Raw genomic sequence first — 18576 nt, 5'->3', positions numbered from 1 at the left:
ATCTTACCTGACTGCCTGAGTGTCCTCTGGGCCGTTCTTCTTGTCCGTCCCCACTCGTCCATTCATGTAACCCAGTGGTTCTTCCCTTTGAGCCACTCCATCACCGCACTCGTGCGTCTCTATGGTGATGTCATCCATCTGACCTTCTTCACCTATGAGGGGAAACCACTTGTTTTTCAGAGATATGCGACATAAAAAGGCCTAAGGAGCGGTAGTAATGAGAACATACTCCTGGTATCAAATCCAATCTGGTCCTGTCCATCATCTTCATTGTCCTGCAGATATTTGTCTCCATCTCTCTGCATTAGAGTGAGAATATGACATATTAGTATTAATGCAATTAATTCCCACCACCTATAACAATAAAAAAGTATCACCTTAAAGTCATTTTGTTCCCCTTTTCGAGTTCTCTTCATTATTTCTTCAATCCTCTGAAGCAACACAGTTTAACACAGATTTGCCATCGTCTTGTCGAGTGTAAAAAGAAATGCTTTGTCATACCTTCTTCCTCTCCATACGTTCCTGCTGGTTCTGCTGCATGATGCGGTCTCGCTCTTGGCGAACCTTCTCAGCTTCTTCTAAGGCCTTGGCCTCGGCCTCCTCCCGCTCCCTCTGCATCTCTGCCTGTTTCAGTGCCTCCTCAGCTGCCAGTCTCGCCCGCTCTTCCTCTGCTATACGGGCCTGCTCCTCTTCCTTCACTCGTCTCTCCTCTGCCAGTTTCCTCTCCTCCTCTTCACGCTTCAGTCGGGCCTGCTCTGCTAAACGTTCCTCCTCATCTTTCCTGAGCCTTCAGGATGAGACAAAAGGCCATACTCGACTTCATCCTTCATATCATTTTCCATACCCGCCTGCTGTGCTTGTGACAAGTAATGAGTGGAAATGGAGATGCTCACTTTTCCTCTTCCTCCCGCTGAATCCTGAGTTGCTCCTCCTTCTCCTTCTGCTCCCGCATTAGTCTTCGGTTCTCCGCCAGAATCTTGGCAGCTTCAGCAGCAGAGTTGGTGCCCGTCTTAGTATCTGGCAACGTATTGAGTACATGTATTTGCTACATTCATCGTTTTGGACTATTTTTCCATGCAATGTAAAAGAAGCTGGGAGTATCCAATAGATCAGCTCCATTGTCATTGACTGAACACCGAGCTGCTGCCACATAACTGAACAGAAACAAACCGGAGTACCCGGAGAAAACCCACACATGTACGGGGACAACATGCAAACTCCACACAGAGATGGCCGAGGGTGGGATTAAACTCAGGTCTCCTAGCTGTGAGGTCTGCGCGCTAACCACTCATCCACCGTGCAGCCACTTCATGTGTGTTAAAATAATCAAATACTAACAGTAATAAATCACCAACAAAAACAGAGGGTAACAATCAATACATTCTTAAATGCACCTTCAAATTGTGCCTTTCCACTCAAGAGGTGCTCACCATCTTTGTCTTTGAGCTTGCTGGAATCAAAGGACAGTGGCGACCCCATTTGTACAGGACCCAGATCCTTAGACCGGGAGTCCCTCTTACGTAAGGTGGGGGGTCCTGTTGGAGTGAGAGATGGTTTTTGGATTGGAGGGGGCTTAGCTGTCGTTGGCTGAGGGGACGGGGGATGTTTTATTCCCGGCGAGGGTGGACGTGTCCTTGCATTTTGCCTGTTAGAGGAAACTGGGTGTCACTAGACGGCTGCATTCGCTTGAAAGTGAAACATTATTGGTCTGCCTGCTTACTTTGCTGCTGCTGGGGAGGGCGTCCTCTTTGGCGAAGGATTGGGAGAGGGTGATGGCGAGCGGTTGCGTCCCAGAGGGATTGATGGAGAGGGGGGGCGTTGCCGGCCAGGCGAGGTAAATGTTCTTTCCTGCTTGCTCTGTTTTTCCCCACACAGACGGCACAGAGGTGGAGAAGGTATTCAACACAACGAGGATTACATCAGTAACTCTACACTACCGGGTCAATCATGTGACACTTGAAACCAATGAAGGGTGTCATCTCATCCTATTCAGCCAAGCAAGCTAGTAACGCAAGTAACGCAAACCTTACAAGCGTTGGTTCAAGGCTGTGGATGACTGAAGCAAAAACAGGACCACAAATACAAGGTAACTGCCTTGAAGAGGACAAATATTGTGAAGCCATTTAAAACCATCATAGTTTACACCTGTGATGCTGTGAAGCTTGAACATCAAATCCACTATTTCAGGGGATCGTCACACAGCGCTAACCAAAAAGGTGATACATTTATCCTTGCAACCACCAGTTCAGGGAAAGGTGCAGAAAGCAAGAGATTAGGGTGGTGGCTGCTTCGTATGGCAAGATCTGTCCGGAATCACGTCACCACTTTGTCTCGTATAGCGTCAATGAGTCCTTTCTCAGCCTCAGACACCAGGAGGAACATTTCCCAGTGGTTAGCATCCTGCTAAAGCACAGGCAAATGTATAGGTGTATAGACGGGTCATAGTATATCTCATCTCGTTTTGTTTCATATTATCTACATACTGTATTGTATATAACTCTGGGAAAAACTGTTGATTTTGTTAATACTTGGGTTGTTTATATTGTTTATTGTTCTATATTGTGTATTTTTTTACTGCTTAACTGTTTCTGTACACTTGCTTCTGTGCCATGCAAATTTCCCCACTGAGGGACGAATAAAGGCATATCTTATCTTATCTTAAATGTAGACGTGCATGAATCACATCTTTCCTTTCTGATGAAAAGGTCACAGTACTTGCTTAGGCTTGTCCTGAATCATCCCTTTAAATGTTCTTGCATAGGCATCTAGGAGGCATTTCACATGATCCATTCAGTGGTTTCCCACTATCGTGCTTATGTATGCCACTAACTCTTTTTGCCTTTTACAAGTCGCTCCTGCCACTGGAGCTGCAGGCTAGTGTGACAAATGGCTATGAGGAAAGTAAAACATCAAACAATTTTGGCGATTTTTTTTCTTTGAATGTTGTGCTAGTGTTGCATTTAGCAGTATAAAATTGTTGTGTGTGCGCAAAATGGGAGAGACATGTTGCACTTCTTTTACACTCTGCTGTCATTTCTCTACATACCAGCGAACGGTCGAGGGCTCCGTCTGCCGACACGGAGGTGGTCATGCTGTTCTTTTGTCGGTCGATGCTACGGCTGCGCACAGGTCCGCGCGGTGGTGGGTGCAAATGGGTGGCGGAGGCTGAGCGAGGACACAGGTGACATTCTGGTCAAGGACAAAGTCATCGCAGAACCACGGTGAAGCGCAACCAGCGGGGAGGGGTGATAAGCAGGGCCGGGGTGGGCAGCAAAGCAGCAAAAGAACAAGTTGTAAAGAAACAAAAACAGGTAAAATCACATCATATTCCTTTGTTAAAAAAATGATTTGTTAGATTCAGAGCTAAAGCAGACAATGTTTTAATCCGTGTTTAGGAGGGTTACCGGCGTCAATCTCCCCCCAGAAAACCCAAACATTTCAAGACAACAAGTGAACACACACACCTCACCTCCAGTACTGGAATATTAATAACACAACAGTTTTTGCTACCGAGTTACCACTTATTCAAAGCAATGTGCAAATGTATTTGGCAATAATTTAGGGTTGTTCAGTTATTCAGAGTACACCATCTATAAGGACTATCAATTTTTAGCCGAGGGGTGTCCAAACCTTCTCTACAGAGGGCCGCACACAGAACAACGGAAGGAAACAGGGGACACATTTTACATTTGATACATTTTATATTTAAGGCAGTGTTGTGCAAATAGTGGGGCCAGCCCCCTTGTGGGAGCGATGAACTGTCGAGGGGGTAGGATGGGGGGTGGGTTAAGTGGAATAAGAGGCAGGCAGGACTTTCAATATTAGTGCAGACATGCCAACATGTATGAATTTGTCATACTCGGCATGCAATTAGACTTATAGAATTAGAATGCGCTCGTATGCTTAGCTGCCCTCCATTTTGTTGCATTTGGTGGTTTCAGTTTGGAGTTCAGTCTGTACAGGATGGATAAATATTGATATTATCAGTTTCTCAATAGTACTTCAACTCAGTGGGACGCAAAAATATTTCTGTCCCCCAGTGGGGGAATGACAGAAAATAATTTACAACTACTGCTTTGAGTTGCTAATTCGAATCCAGGCGACAAAGCAAACTAGTTGTAATAGCTAATACATAACAATGATATATGATCATTCAACAAAAAAAATTGTGTTGCACATGGAAAACTGCACAATCAGGACAGCTCCTGTATGTGTAAATCGTTGCGTTGTCCACCATCTCTTCTAAACTTTACAAGTTTAGGATGGATACTAACAAAACAAATCCACAGGTGGAATAGAACGTCTGCACAGCACTGTGTATTCATTCCCACACCAAACACGTCTAGGAGCCAAAAGACAGCCAGGCTTGACTGAGGGTGGGTTTTTTGCCCGTCAGGAAATCTCGCCATTAACGTGCTGTGTCAGATTGAGTGATGATCCATGATAATCCAGCAACTTTGAGGACTATTGCTGCCAAAGCGCAATCTTCCGTCATTGATTCCATTCTGAGCATGTACTGCAGCCATTGCAAGTGGCACTATTACAGAAGTGTCATATTTCCACTGGGGCAACACGTAGTGCACCAACGCCATCTGCTAATGGGGGTTTAATAGCTGGTCAATAAACGGCACTCCGTAAAACAACACAGAAGGATCTCTGCTACCAAATTACTGAGCTCATAAACTATAGTAAAACTATGACTTACGACACAGCTCTTCTTTCTCTTTGGGTTTTTTCCTTTTGGGGGTTACACAGCAAATCAATGGCTTCCATCCAACCCTGTCTTCTGCATCTGTCTCTCTCACACCAACTACCCATGTTGGACAGACAACACAATTCTCCAATTCCCAATTCCTCCAATGCTCCAAATCCTTTATAGTGTACTTCTAAAACTGCTTGGTACACAAAAGCCAATTGGTGCCACTGCATGGCTAATGTTTGTGCCAGACCACCTGCACCCGCACAACAGTTTCCTTCTGATACAACAAAAACTAGTAAGTAGCTTGGGGCAAACCTCTGAGCATGTGCCTGATCAGCTGAACCCCGGGGCACATTACAATGCCAGCCAATTGTGTCACCAGTGCGCATGTGAGCCAGACCCCTGTTGGTCCACAGTGACAGGAGCAACGACAGCAAGTACTCTCACGAGTCTACTTTGCTGTACTTTGTGGCCAATACAGATTTCCACCTGTTCAGGTCGGGAGTTTTATGAAGTAAAGCAGTATGCTTATTAATGTTACTGAAGATGTTTTTAAATCTTTGATAAAAGCAAGTGGATCATACTTGAGAACGACGTATAGTTTACATGACAATAACCGTCTCTCGTATTTACTTTAGGTTTTACTTAGGTTTACTTAGAATGTAGTGATGGAGGACATGAGGGTAGTTTGTGTGGGAGTGGATGGTAGCGATTGTTTTGCTGTGGCGACCCCTGAAGGGAAAAGCCGCACGACAAAGGAGATTGGACTGACTTGGGTATTGTAAATAGTACCACATAGTACCTAGGCCAACGTAAAAGCCCCAAACACAGGTAGAGCAGGTAGGTACCATTCAGTGGAAAAGGAGAATGCATCTTTAAGTCAAAGGTCCCTTTCTTTGCAAGCATTTTGCTTTACAGTGGTGGTGGGGGACAGGGGGGGTTACCTGGAGTATCTGTTCCTCCAGGGGAAAGGGCGGCGGCACTCTTGCTCCTAGCTAGTGAGGCCTGGGTGGGAGTGAGCAGGCGACTAATGATCTCTCCGTCCACAGCGCAAGTCGGTGGCTTACGAGCTACACCAAAAGACAGTCGCCGCAAAAAAAAGAACAAAAATGGGGGATATGGGAAGAACAAGCAATAATAAAGAAAAAAGAGGGGGAAAGACAGGGGGGCGGGTGTCAGAATGAGATAAGTCACCATGTGATTTAAGCAACAGGAGAAAATCAACAATAACAACCAAGAAGGTTACGTCTCAGTCTCACACAGCATTTTCTACTTCCAGTCATATTCAATGGAAACATTTGAGGACAACAAGGAAATGATGCCTTGGAAGAGTACTGAGACAAGACAAAATCAATGGTTCCTTAAGGCAGTGCGACGTGTGCTGATGGGGAGAGAAGACATTGGACCATTAGTGCACGAGAAATAAGTATTACTCAACAAGAACGCCTGGAAGGCCAGAGAGGGGCTGAACAAGACCTTGGTCTTCTGCTGCAAAAGCTTGCCCATGATTACATAAAGATCGGTGCCCAAGGTAGTACGGTCAAAAAACTTGAATGCTTCTAAACAGTCCAGCATGATGTCACAGCAGAATAAAGATACTCTTGCATCCATGAAAACAGTAGACTTTGGGGCATCCACCTGTGCTACATCAAGTCAAACCCGTCTTAACTGTTGAGAGTTACCGCCTGCATATTGGTGGCGCTGCTTACCAAGCAGACATCTGCTACCACCAGACGCTACTGCAGTTAAGTGCTTCATCAAGGTATTAAGAGGCTAAAGGACTACAGTGGCAGCACCAAATCTTGCATGTATTATTCACCGAGACACCAAGGAAAAGTGTCAAAAGTACACTTAATTCGCATAAGCATTGGGAATTCCTTGATTAATTGGAGAAAATGATCTTTACTATCCATCGCCGACATTATGCTGCTCTTCTTTAGCAAAGTAGTGCATTCAATTTAGCCTAAATTGCTTCAACACCTGAAACTATTGTGCCTGCGCGTTTAGCCATCTCTACAGAAGGGGTAAGAAAATCCTTTATCAAGGCGTTTAAGGAGAAAATGAATTCCAATTTGATCGAACTTCCATGGCAGACATCATATTATTTTACATGAAAAACAAAAAGTCTCTGATTAAATACAAGTATAAATTCCCTGCTTGAGTACAGTTACAAATAGTGTTCAAGAGATTTCTTAATTATCCAGGTCCCACACACTATTGGTATAGGAAGCTTTTTGTCCATTTGTTTTCCCAGAAAAGGAGGCTGCCAGCTATGAACGACAAACAAAAGCCTCTGTGGTTAATACACTGACTGGACACTGCACTCTTGAAGGGATTTGTGGGTGCTGTGATGGGGATGGCACTGAGGAACACAGGGACACACACAGCAATGTAAATTCTGCAAGGAGGGACGTCATCTGGGGCTGACAAGACAATCTACACTTGACAAAACAAAAACAATACACAATGTTAGCACAGACACACAACAAGACCCTTGCTGTGGTTGACAACTGTGAAATGATTTTAAGGGTTGAGTTAGTCAGCGAACACTTAATTCAAGTGTCAATTATATAAAATGGTTAAAAAAGAGGCAAGCATAATGTTTGGAGCAAATCAAAAATGTCATACAGGATTATGTGAGAGTTTTGGGGGAAAAGGAAAGATAAGTTGGCCTGATTTACAGTAACTGCCACACACCTTCATGATGCTACATGAGCCAAATAAAGACGACATCCCAACAAAACCTCTGTTAATGACCAAGCAAATTCAAAACGAGCAAGATGTTAAGATCAGTGCATCATGCCTGTTATTCCAAAATATGCAACCCCAACTGAAGCATGAAAATAATGTGATCAGTGATTGTTCCATGCTAGCCACCTTGATGGTCTGCTGTCCCCGTAGCAGCCTTGGCAGGAGTCTGTATTCTGCCCACACTTACTCGTGTGAGGGACGCACTCCTCTTCTTCATGGAAGCACCTATGGACGTTAGTCAAAAAATCCCCCCCCGACCCCAGAGAGTTTTTAGAATGGGTCAAGAGCACTATAGTCTTAAGTGTGTGTGTGTATGTGTGTGTGCGCATGCACGCACACATGCACGAGAGAGAGACAGCAAGTGATGCTCAACTGGTGATGTTTGTCCAAAGTGAGATGTGAGCAGAGGCACAAAAAAACTATTCTACAGTCTAGCTTGCGGTTCCAGGATGCAGAAGCACATAGAGAAGCTACTCCACTGTCTAGCTAGCGGTTCCAGGATGCAGAAACACAGACAAGCTACTCCACCGTCTAGCCAGCGGTTCCAGGATGCAGAAGCACATAGAGAAGCTACTCCACTGTCTAGCCAGCGGTTCCAGGACACAGAAGCATCACAACCGGAGCGAATTATTAGTCTCCCATGGTTTTGATTGACTGCCACATTGGGAGGAACTTTTGAGGTAGAAAAGTAGTTCAGAGGAAAAAGCAGGGTTGATGAAGTACTCTTGCCATTATCGGATATTGCTAGTACTGAGGATAAATTAACATAACACACACTGGTTTCCTCCCACATTAAAAAAATGCATGTGCATGGTTAATTGGCAAATTGTCCATATTTATGAATGAGATGTGAATGGTTGTACCTACTCTGCACCTACTCTGCACATACTCTGCACCTACTGTATTTCCTTGGATTTGTGCTTCCTGCCAAAACGGTTATACGTAATTCATTCCACCACTGCCACGCCCACTCCGCTGTGATTGGTCACATTCCTAATATGGTGGGTATAGGCGTTATAATAAATGAACAATGTTTTTGGATATGGCATTTTGAGCTATACCAACGTCTTTCAGGGCTCACTTCCAAATGAGCAAATCTCATTATCTGAAACTTTGTCATAGTTTAACGCCAGAATACTACATTCTAACTATAGTTATAGGTTATATTATATTATATTATTATATTATAGGTCAGAAAAGAGGAAAAAGCATAATAGGTCCCCTTTAAACCTGATTTGTAACGCATGTGGTGCATTTCGCAAGACTATGTCGTCTGCATGCTTCTAACGTGGCTGGTGATATAAAGTCAGTTGGAAAACTGACACAGATTCTCATATCAATTTCAGACTTTAGCCCCACCCATTTCTGGTTAAACCACGGCTACAGATCATTTAGATGGTTGGACAGATCCAGGTAGCGGTGTACTCGCTCATCCCTACTACATCGCTCTGGGGTGACAGCATGTTGGACGCAAAGGAGAAGGAAGTACAGGCTGGGGAGTAATAGGACACTTACTTTTGTCAGGAGATTTGACGAGGGTGGCAGAGGATGAGGATAGGCGTTTGCTGATGCTAGCCTCTGATGGCTGTTTGAGGTTCATGGTGGATGTGGAGCGCTTGTCCACTAGTTGGGAGGAGGAAAGACAAGACAAGGGAGGGTTTCAACTAGGGGCAGCTCAACCTAGGCGGGTGATGGGTGCACACAGTGGGGTGCTAAAGTCAACTGAAAAATGAGACTAGTCTCATATACCCTATTGACCCAACAATAAGACAGCATTATTTACCTCAAGAAGACAGAGTGTTCCAGTCATGCACCAAGGAAAGGGCAATAGTTTAAGATTTCTGTGAAACCTGAACTGGTAAAAGTATCAGATTCTAAAAATAATGCATGTATGTATTCAACACAGCAGATGCTATTTTGGTTAAGGAATACTTGAGTTTTGGGCTGCAGGTATCGAATATTTTAGTAATCGACTATTCTTCTGAAATGTTTGTTAATTGAGTAATGGGAAAAACACATATGTTTGCCTGTTTAAAAGAGATAATAAATTCACAAGAAAAATAAAACATTCCAAGAGTTTTATATCTTAAATGGACATATAATGTAAGTGGTTTTCATTTTTTAGGGCTATATATGCACAACACACTATATGCAATTTGACTGCACAGAGAAGAAGAGTTGTTGAGGAAGTCTAACTGGTGCAAATTAAGCAGGCAAACTAAGCTGAAGTTGAAATAAAATGCTATATTATAAAATGTTTTGGAAAAGGTGTATGTGGAACAAAATATAACAATTAAACAGCCAGTAAAAAAATGATTTAACTAAAAGAAAAGTACAGCTTTTACTTGAGTTGCTGAGTCTAAGGGGTTTTTTTTGGGGGGGGGGGGGGGGGGGGGGGGGGGGCTGGAGGTTGAGAGTTCCCCGAGTCTCATTGGTAACGGATCATTCATTAGTTGAGTTCAGGGATTAGCAACAATTAAAGATGTTTTTTTTTTACTTTTTAATTACCACTTCCTACCCGCTTCCTTCTTCGTCCTCTGAGTGGTGACATAAGCAATTCTTTCGAAACATGGAAAAAAATCATACACTATTTTTCGAGATAATCGATGTATTTTAATTATCCAAATAATCCTTGCAGCCCTACTTGAGTTATGTCATGTGATAAGCCCCATTTGAAAAATGGGTCGTCCTATGGTCGGGTCAACACTATTACATACATTTGTGGCCACAACATTAAGTACACTATCTAGTGGCAATCTAATGCAAGAACTTCCTTTATTTTTTACCTTTCTTGCTACATATGAAGGCATATGAAATTACTAGAGATCTCTCTCATTGTGATGCATTGTTCTACAAATTGAAAAAAAACATTGCTCTTGTATTGGATGTCAGTAGATTGCGCAGGTTTACCCTCTACTGCTTCAACAAATTACAAACAGTACAATGTGTTGCCAATTCATGCTACAAAACCACCACATTGTGCTTCAAAAGTCATGCAGTGAAGTTAGTAGTACTGCAAACCAATCATCCACATCATGGTGTCATGTAATGACATTATTAGTTCAGTCATGCTTCCATGCAAAGTAGCTCATTTGTTCTTGCACCTGCTCAAAAGTGTGAATGACAGTCAAAGATCTAAAACAAACATTGTCTGCAAAGAGAAAGCAGAGAATGACCGCACCGTGACAGACATTTACTGTTAGGGTGCAGAAGACAGCGTGAAGAGGAGGAGGTGAGGGCATAACCATAGTGTCCGTAGCGCCAGTATGCATCTGCCTATGCTGCGTTTCTACAAAATGGCGGGCAGATCTCAAAAAAAAAATTAAAAAACCTTGCTGGGTCCTAGGCGGCTTTTCTGGGGAGGCGGGAGAAATTACTATAGATACTGGAGATGAGGCACCAGCATCTGAATCTCCTGTGGGGAAAGACAGTACTCAGCAGGGAGGCACGGCGAGATGGAGGTGAAAACAGCGCAACAAGCGCATTGGTCTTTCTTCACATACAATGTCTCCTCATAAACAGTTATTCTGTCCAAATGAGCAATTTTACATCAGTCAGTGATAGGACTGTTGGTCAGAGGGGAAGGAGGCATACTTGTAGGTGTGGAGGATAATACAGAGTATAAGGATAAATATTAGGATGCATAGTGGTGGGAAAAAGTGTTTGTCCCCTTCCTGATTTCTTATTTTTTGCATGTTTGTCACACTTCAATGTTTCAGATCATCAAACAAAATTAAATACCTAGTCAATGACAACACATCTGAACCCAAGGGAGAAAAAAAATCCAAAGCGACATGGCCCTGTGTGAAATAGTGATGGTCACCGAAAGCTAATAAGTGGTTGTTGGCCATCCTGAGGAGGAACAACTGCAATCAAGTGTTTGTGATAGGGCTGGGCGTTATAGACTAAAAACTCATATCCCAATATATTTAGGTTGAATACCAATATATATCACAATATGTTTTCCACAGGGGGAGTTAAGGCAAAATGAAAGCCAAATGAGAGTGTCAAGTTCATTCATTCATTCATTCATTTTCTATACTGCTTATCCTGACGAGGGTCGCAGGCATCCTGGAGTTGTTTTATTAAATTAAATACTGAACATGAGGATTTATTATATAATTCAAAGCTTCATACAGGATGGACATTTAAAAAAAATAGCATCTAAAAATAGTCGCTACAATAAAGTGGGCCATTGTAACTAAATATAGCCAGGGTCGATATATGAAGAAGTGCCTGGTTTAAGAGGACATTTTAAAATGTCGGCAAATCAAATATACTCAATAGGTAAACATGTTTAGAAGACATAAGCATGCCCTTATGTTGTGGCAGGAATACCAACGTGTAAACTCCATCAGGCTTATTAGCAGCTGTCCAACTTCCTTCTATATATGTGGTAGAGCTTGTGCTAAATAATTGTGACTTCAAAATTTCGCTGGACATCGCAAGGCCATCGTTTCAGCAGGGCTTTATCGCCTTTTTTTCCACTGTTGCAATGTGGAATATATACAGTATTAGCAACGTGAGAGATTCCTTTTCCTTTCGTGAGGGAGGCAACAGGAGCTCGGCAGACATCGCACACATTCCCCATACTGGAGTTTGTGATGAAAATGATTTATTTAATGCTCTGGATTGGAAGTGCCCCCATATTACCTAGTTACTGCTTATTCTTTGACGAGTTCTTCCACCACAGACGTGCCAACCTGTTAACTTCTACTGAGCCTTCGGGCTTCTGCTCCGCCCCTCCTCCCTCCTTTTTGCAGGCATGAGGGAAATACAGCTCAAAATCAGTCTATATCAATAAACAATATGGTTGGTTTTGATATCGTGCTTAAAGCAAATAGATATTTTTAAAAATATCGATAGCCCTAGTTTGTGATAACTTGCAATGAGTCTCTTGCAGTGTCTCCTGCAAAATTCATGCTTCAAGTGTTCCGGGTCCTGAAGCAGCAAAAAAGCCCAAGACCATCACACAACCATACCCATATCTGACTCTTCTCTTGCAGTATTATTTTTATGCCATCACTTTTTCCTCCACACAGGCCTTGTAAGGTTTGGATTTGAATTTCTAATTAAAAAAAAAACACTTAATTTAAAAACAAACTTTTGTGTTCAGTTGTGCTAGAATTGACTAATATTTAAATTGGTTTGTTCTGAAAACAAACATGCAAAAAAAAAGTAATCAGGAAGGGCAACCACTGTATATTAATTATTCATCTGACAATCATATGCTTCCAAAATGACAATGAAATAAAACAGTGAAGAGTGAAAATATAGAATGTGAACTCAAACACCAAAAACAAAAAAAGGCCTTTACCTCGTCCGTCTGAGTCTGTTGACAATCCTCCCCATGACCATCTCTTCTGTCTTTGTTCAACACGCTGGCTCCGCTCCAATGTGCGTCTCATCACTGCTTCGTAATGCTCCTGCCACATAAGAGCAGGTTAAAGAAAGATCAAAAAGTCCAGCCAGGCTCCCAAGTCCTCCATCAGCTACCTTCTCCTCTTCCTGTTTCTGCTTCCTCTTCTCCTCCACAGCCATTCGCTTCTGCTCCTCCTTCCTTCGCTGCTCAACAACCTTCTTCTGCCGTTCCTCCAGCTGACGCTCTACTTGCATCTTAGCCTTGCGCTCCCGCTCCATGATCTGAGACTCGCGCAGAGCTGACGGAGAAACACAAGACTCAGACAGTTCAGAGTATTTAATTTTCATGTTTGCATTTGAAAGGACGTTGGACCACATAGAGATGCTGTATAAAATCAAAGACCCACCATGTACAGTTGTGGTCAAAGGTTTACATACGCTTGTAAAGAACATGATGTCACAAGGTCTCTTGAGTTTCCAGTTATTTCTATAAATCTGATTTTTCTCTGATAGAGTGATTGGAACAGATATTTCTTAGTCACAAAAACATTCATGAAATTTGGTTCTTTTATGACTTTAATATAGGTTGACAGAAAAAGTGACCAAATCTGCTAGGTCAAAAATATACATACAGCAATGCTAATATTTGGTCAATGTCCCGTGGACATTTTCACTTCAATTGGGCGCTTCTAGTAGCAATACACAAGCTTCTGGCAAGCTTCTGGTTGAATCCTTGAACGCTCGTCTTGACAGATTTGGTGCAGTTCTATTACATTTGTTGGCTTTCTGACATGGACTTTTTTCTTCAGCATTGTCCACATGTTCTCAATGAGGTTTAAGTCAGGACATTGGGAAGGCCGTTCTAAAACCTTAATTCTAGTCCATTTTAGCTATTTCATTACCATTGTTGATGTAGGTTTGGGGTCATTGTCCTGTTGGAGTACCCAACTGCATCCAAGACCCAACCTTCGGGCTAATGATCTTGAAGAATTTGAGGGTAATCCTCCTTCTTCATCATCCCATTTACTCTCTAAAGCACCAGTTCCATTGGCAGCTAAAACAGCCCCACAGTATAATACTACCACCACCGTGCTTGATGGTAGACATGGTGTTCTTGGGGTTGAAGGCCTCACCTTTTCTCCTCCAAACATATTGGTGTGGCCAAACAGCTCGATTTTTGTTTCGTCTGACCACAGAACATTCCTCCAGAAGGTCTTGTCTTTGTCCATGTATCAGCAGCAAACTTCAGTCGAGCCTTAAAGTGCCGCTTTTGGAGAAAGGGCTTCCTTCTTGCATGGCAGGGCAGCCTCAGGTTCAATGGCGATACAAAACACGCTTGACTGTGGACACTGACACTTGTGTTCCAGCAGCTTCTAATTCTTGGTAGATCTGCTTTTTGAGGGTTCTCGGTTGACTCTTCACCTTCCTGACCAATTTTATCTCATCAGCAAATGATAGCTTGCATTTTCTCCCTGATCGTGGCAGTGACAAAACAGTGACGTGCACATTATACTTACAAACTATTGTTTGCACTGTTGCTCTTGGGATCTGCAGTTGCTTTGAAATGGCTTCAAGTGACTTTCCTGAATTGTTCAAGTCAATGATTCGCTTTTTCAGATCCATGCTGAGCTCCTTTTGACTTTCCATTGTAGCATTTGTGGGTTATTGTATCCAATGAGCCCTATTTAAAATGGTCTAAGTGAAGTCACCGGCTGTAGTACTCATAATCACTCACCAGAAATTAACCGGCCATGCTATGAAGGTTATTTCATTTACACAACTTTCTAAGTCATCAAAATTGCTCATTCATGTTGCTGTATGTATATTTTTGACCCAGCACATTGGGTCACTTTATCTGTTAATCTATGATAAAGTCATAAAAGAACCAAACTTCATGAATATTTTTTAGTATCTGTTCCAATCACTATCAGAGAAAAATGAGAGTTGTAGAAATAACTGGAAACTCAAGAGAGCCATGACATTATGGACTATAGTTTGCCTTTGCACGCAGGATTTGAACACTTCTTGCATCACAGACACTACATGAAGCGATGTATCACAAAGTTATGGAAGAGGGCTGTGAGAAATATGTAAAAGTCGCCAATATGGATGGACATGGCCTTACTTCCATGGTCAAGCAGCTGCATGCAAGAATGACATCACCAAGCACGCTGCTGCTACTGGACTCTATAAGCGAGAAAACATGTTCTGTGGCAGTCCTATGGACAAGACTGGCTTTGGCCAATGCTCAGAGAAGGTATAAAGAGGTTCCCTGAAAAATTGAAGCTCCCTTTTGTCCATTAAGTGTATTTTCTCAATCTTATACAGAAAGCAACCCAGAACACCAATGTCATACCTTGTTTCCTCTCTGCCTCCTCTCGTCTCTCTTTTGCAACTCTTAGTCGATCGTCAACTCGAAGTGCAGCACCGTCGATGACTGCAAACATGGTCACAAAAAGGTTGCAACTTACACTGACATACTATTGCGACAGCTTTGCTGTGAGTGAGAGGTGGGGCGCTAATATTAATGAGCTTGTCAAGTAATAAGATGATGACTCAGGACCTCACTGCAGTAAGCCATGCTGAGAGGTGGGCTACAATTGGTTTGCATAGTATGAAACGGTTCAGATGTGAGCCTGGGCTGTATGAAGTGTGACAGCATTTACCTGGTCGACAACCCTGAGGTTTAGCTGTTGTGTTTGTTGAAGGTGCTGGACTCACTGCCTGGCTGCGCCGCTCCTCCGCTTGGGCCTGCGCTGCTGCAGCTGGATTGGATGCAGGGGGACATTTTTTTTTAAGAGACGTTAAGATTATTTCATGGACTGAGTTCAAGTCAGCTTTCTCTCTGGGCTTTCTTTGCACTGCACAGGAATGAAGCCTCTGGGAGATAACAAAAGTGATTTTGAATAATTCCAAAAGCACTTTCCCTTTCAAAGGGAAAGCAGAGGTGGTGGTATTACGAAGTATGAGGAAGGAAACAGCACATGATTGAGCTGTACGGGCACTTCTTGGCGGTGTGCTCTGAGTCTGCCCTACAGAATTGCTGACAAGTCGGCAAATTGGGTCTTCAGTCATGTGACGTTCACATTTCTGCTTCTTCGAACTGCAAGTAAGGCTGACTCCAACCTCATTCATACAGTTCTACTGCAGCCTTAACCATATGGTACTTTGTACCGACAAGAGGGTCAGTCCGCAAACAGGGTGCCATCACTTAGAGGAGCATGACTGCAGTGATATGCAGCTATAACTAAATACAAATATTCTGCATACACAATAAATGAACAGAGTGGAATATTTTCTTTGTGCCCACTGTGTAAGAAAGACAATCTGATGTCTATTTCAGTCTGTTTGCCACATGTCAGGTGTGTCACAAAGTCGAAGGAAGACATTTCAGCTGCTGTGATTTCCAAAATATAACACTCTATTGGGCCGCTGCTGGATAGACGTACTGAGGTCTGAAATTGACTGCTTGTATAGCAGACATTTTAGATACAGGCTGATTTAATCCCATATATTATCCGGCTGATATTGGAACAATATCGGATTGGGACACCCCTAAAAATAGATGCTTTGTACTCTACAGTTGAGTCAATAAATGACATAATTACATAAGGAAGAACACAACCATTAAACCTACCCAATTACGACAAGAGTCTAAACTGAAAGCCCGATTTGTTAGTCTGGATAAAAGCACTGTGATTGGAAAGATGACATGTTGGCCAACGGCATCTGATCAGGGCTGGCATGATGTGAAGGTCCTCAAGTAGCACACCTGATGCCTTCCTCGCACACACACGTGTGCATGCTTTTACTGCAGCAGAGCTTCTATAGGATTACTCTAGACCTTGTCGTGCAAATGGTAAGCCTGGGCTATTTGCAGTCTTGGCATGGTGACCGTGGGGAGTCTTCCAGATGGACGTGCTTCCCCTTGTTAGACATATATTCTCTGATTGTTTTTTTGTTCTTCACAATTGGGCTTGCTGCAAAGCTTATATAGTGTTGATGGTTTGCAGCATGTGATGAAAATGCACGGCAGGACAATGGCAAGCCATAGAAAAACAGTGTTGTGACAGTTGTCATACATATTCTGTATACTTTGTCATTCTACGACTGGGTTACAGTTGCTGTACATGTGTTGGTAAAAACGGCTCAAACTCCACCCCACCCACAAAAGGTGTAGAGCCACACACCTATATGTAACCTTTAGCTTTCCATTACACATGGACAAACTTTGTTATTCAAATGCTTGTTATTTGCGTGACCTTCTCCAGCGACTTTACATGAAGCAGAGGATGGGGAGCAAAACCACATCACAGTGAAATCCAAGCTCATCTTCTGTGGTGCCGCAATCCAACCATTTGAGAAATATTTCTCATGCTTTTAACAATTTGGCATTGCTTGATTCACAATAATCTTGCAGTGGTGTGAACCCCACACTTGAACACTGCGTTGTATGCATGTAGCCCCAGATTCCTTTCATTATTCAACATAATGCTCAGTCAGACTGGCCTTGAATGTTGTATACAATTTCATAAAAACCCCCGACCTGGGTGGATGGTATTCCAGAATGTAATGGAAACGTGAAGAGAGGGTGGCGGGTGGAACAGGAAGACGAACTGCAAAAATTGACTGCTTGTTGCCAGCAGTAACACATGGCTACACCCACACAGTTAACACAGTTATGCATGAAACCCCTCTTTCTCTCTTATTCCAAAAACCCACCAAAAAAAAACAAAGTGTGCATTCATGCCCCTGCACTAAAAACCTGCAGATGCAGTTTGAACACAGGGGCTGCATTCTGCAGCAGAAACACCTTATCAGTGCATCAATATGGTTCACATTGCAGCTCCTATCAGGCTTTAGCTGAAATTCAGGTCAGACATTGTTATGGTAACCCTGCATACATACGGCATAACCCCCATATGTCAACATATATAGCTACACTGTCCACTAAAGGATATGACGATGGAATTAAAGCTGAGACTCAACACATTAAAATCTTAATAAAGTTGTTTCTATCAACTTGGAGTCCACTAGACCGTGACATGCAGCCCAAACCCCTTCCTGATAGGACTCAATCGATAGGCTAACAGTATGTGCTAGCAGCTAGCATAGCAAAAGCCTGCCTTTTTATTTACTTCCTCTTAAGTTAAGAACGCAGAAACGACACGCTTAAAAACAAGTTCAAATGTGCTCAGTGTAGACGAGGCAAGAAATAAGTCAACTTCAAATGCTAAGTTTCGACCGGCGCCAAGAGATAAGGTTACAACTTTAGCTAGTTAGCAACTAGGGCTCTTATGCCGATACGTTTAAGCCCAACAAACAATGGTGTAATGGTGACATTTTACGTGTGGGAAAGTGTCCATAACATGTGTCCAGGTCGGAGGGAGCTAACGTTACTTAGCCAGAGGAAGAAATAGAAGAAGCAGCAGCCACTAGCCGGCCGGGGTTATTCGCCAAACACCGCAAAGTGACACTATGAACGAACCAACACCGTTCAAAATAACAACTGTGGTAAAAAAAAAAAAAATAATAATAATAATAATAATGAAAAAGCTGATTTCTTACCCATTTGGGCTCGCAATCCTTTAAGCGTAACAGTGCCCTCCGCCATTTGTTCTATAAGTTTCTTTCTCTATTATTATTTTTTGGTTGTTGCGATAGAGCGGGGCGCGTAACACATCCCGACCGGCAAGGGATGAGGCTACGCGGAGACGTGGACGTCAAAGAGCAGCAATTAAATCCGGGTGTCTCACTGTCTGCCT

At 42.9% G+C, this 18576-nt stretch overlaps 1 protein-coding gene across 16 annotated transcripts in view; it reads right to left on the bottom strand.

Moving 5' to 3' along the window:
* Positions 1-18576, bottom strand: part of map7d3 (MAP7 domain containing 3) — a 27475-nt gene extending 8899 nt beyond the window's left edge. For 2 of the 16 annotated variants that reach the window (XM_078788515.1, XM_078788516.1), the window contains exons 1-17: positions 18380-18574; positions 15478-15576; positions 15168-15248; positions 12947-13110; positions 12768-12876; positions 10782-10865; positions 8966-9073; positions 7577-7675; positions 5644-5769; positions 3047-3165; positions 1721-1857; positions 1395-1645; positions 894-1017; positions 502-787; positions 378-431; positions 230-299; positions 8-152 (exon numbers count right to left, since the gene is read on the bottom strand). In XM_078788515.1, coding sequence (XP_078644641.1) covers positions 8-152; positions 230-299; positions 378-431; positions 502-787; positions 894-1017; positions 1395-1645; positions 1721-1857; positions 3047-3165; positions 5644-5769; positions 7577-7675; positions 8966-9073; positions 10782-10865; positions 12768-12876; positions 12947-13110; positions 15168-15248; positions 15478-15576; positions 18380-18425 — 2102 coding nt within the window. In that variant the 5' untranslated portion in view covers positions 18426-18574. Of the gene's footprint in view, positions 1-7; positions 153-229; positions 300-377; positions 432-501; positions 788-893; positions 1018-1394; positions 1646-1720; positions 1858-3046; positions 3190-5643; positions 5770-7576; positions 7676-8965; positions 9074-10781; positions 10866-12767; positions 12877-12946; positions 13111-15167; positions 15249-15477; positions 15577-18379 lie in introns of all 16 variants that reach the window. The other 14 variants (XM_078788510.1, XM_078788511.1, XM_078788514.1 and 11 more) reach the window with 14 other exon arrangements.

The sequence above is a fragment of the Doryrhamphus excisus genome, linkage group LG23 (assembly GCF_037039965.1).
Source record: "Doryrhamphus excisus strain RoL-2023G ecotype Guam linkage group LG23, RoL_Dexc_Guam_v1.1, whole genome shotgun sequence".
NCBI classification, from domain to species: domain Eukaryota; kingdom Metazoa; phylum Chordata; class Actinopteri; order Syngnathiformes; family Syngnathidae; genus Doryrhamphus; species Doryrhamphus excisus.
The sequence above is the reverse complement of the archived record's forward strand: the minus strand, read 5'-3'. Positions and strand labels throughout refer to the sequence as shown.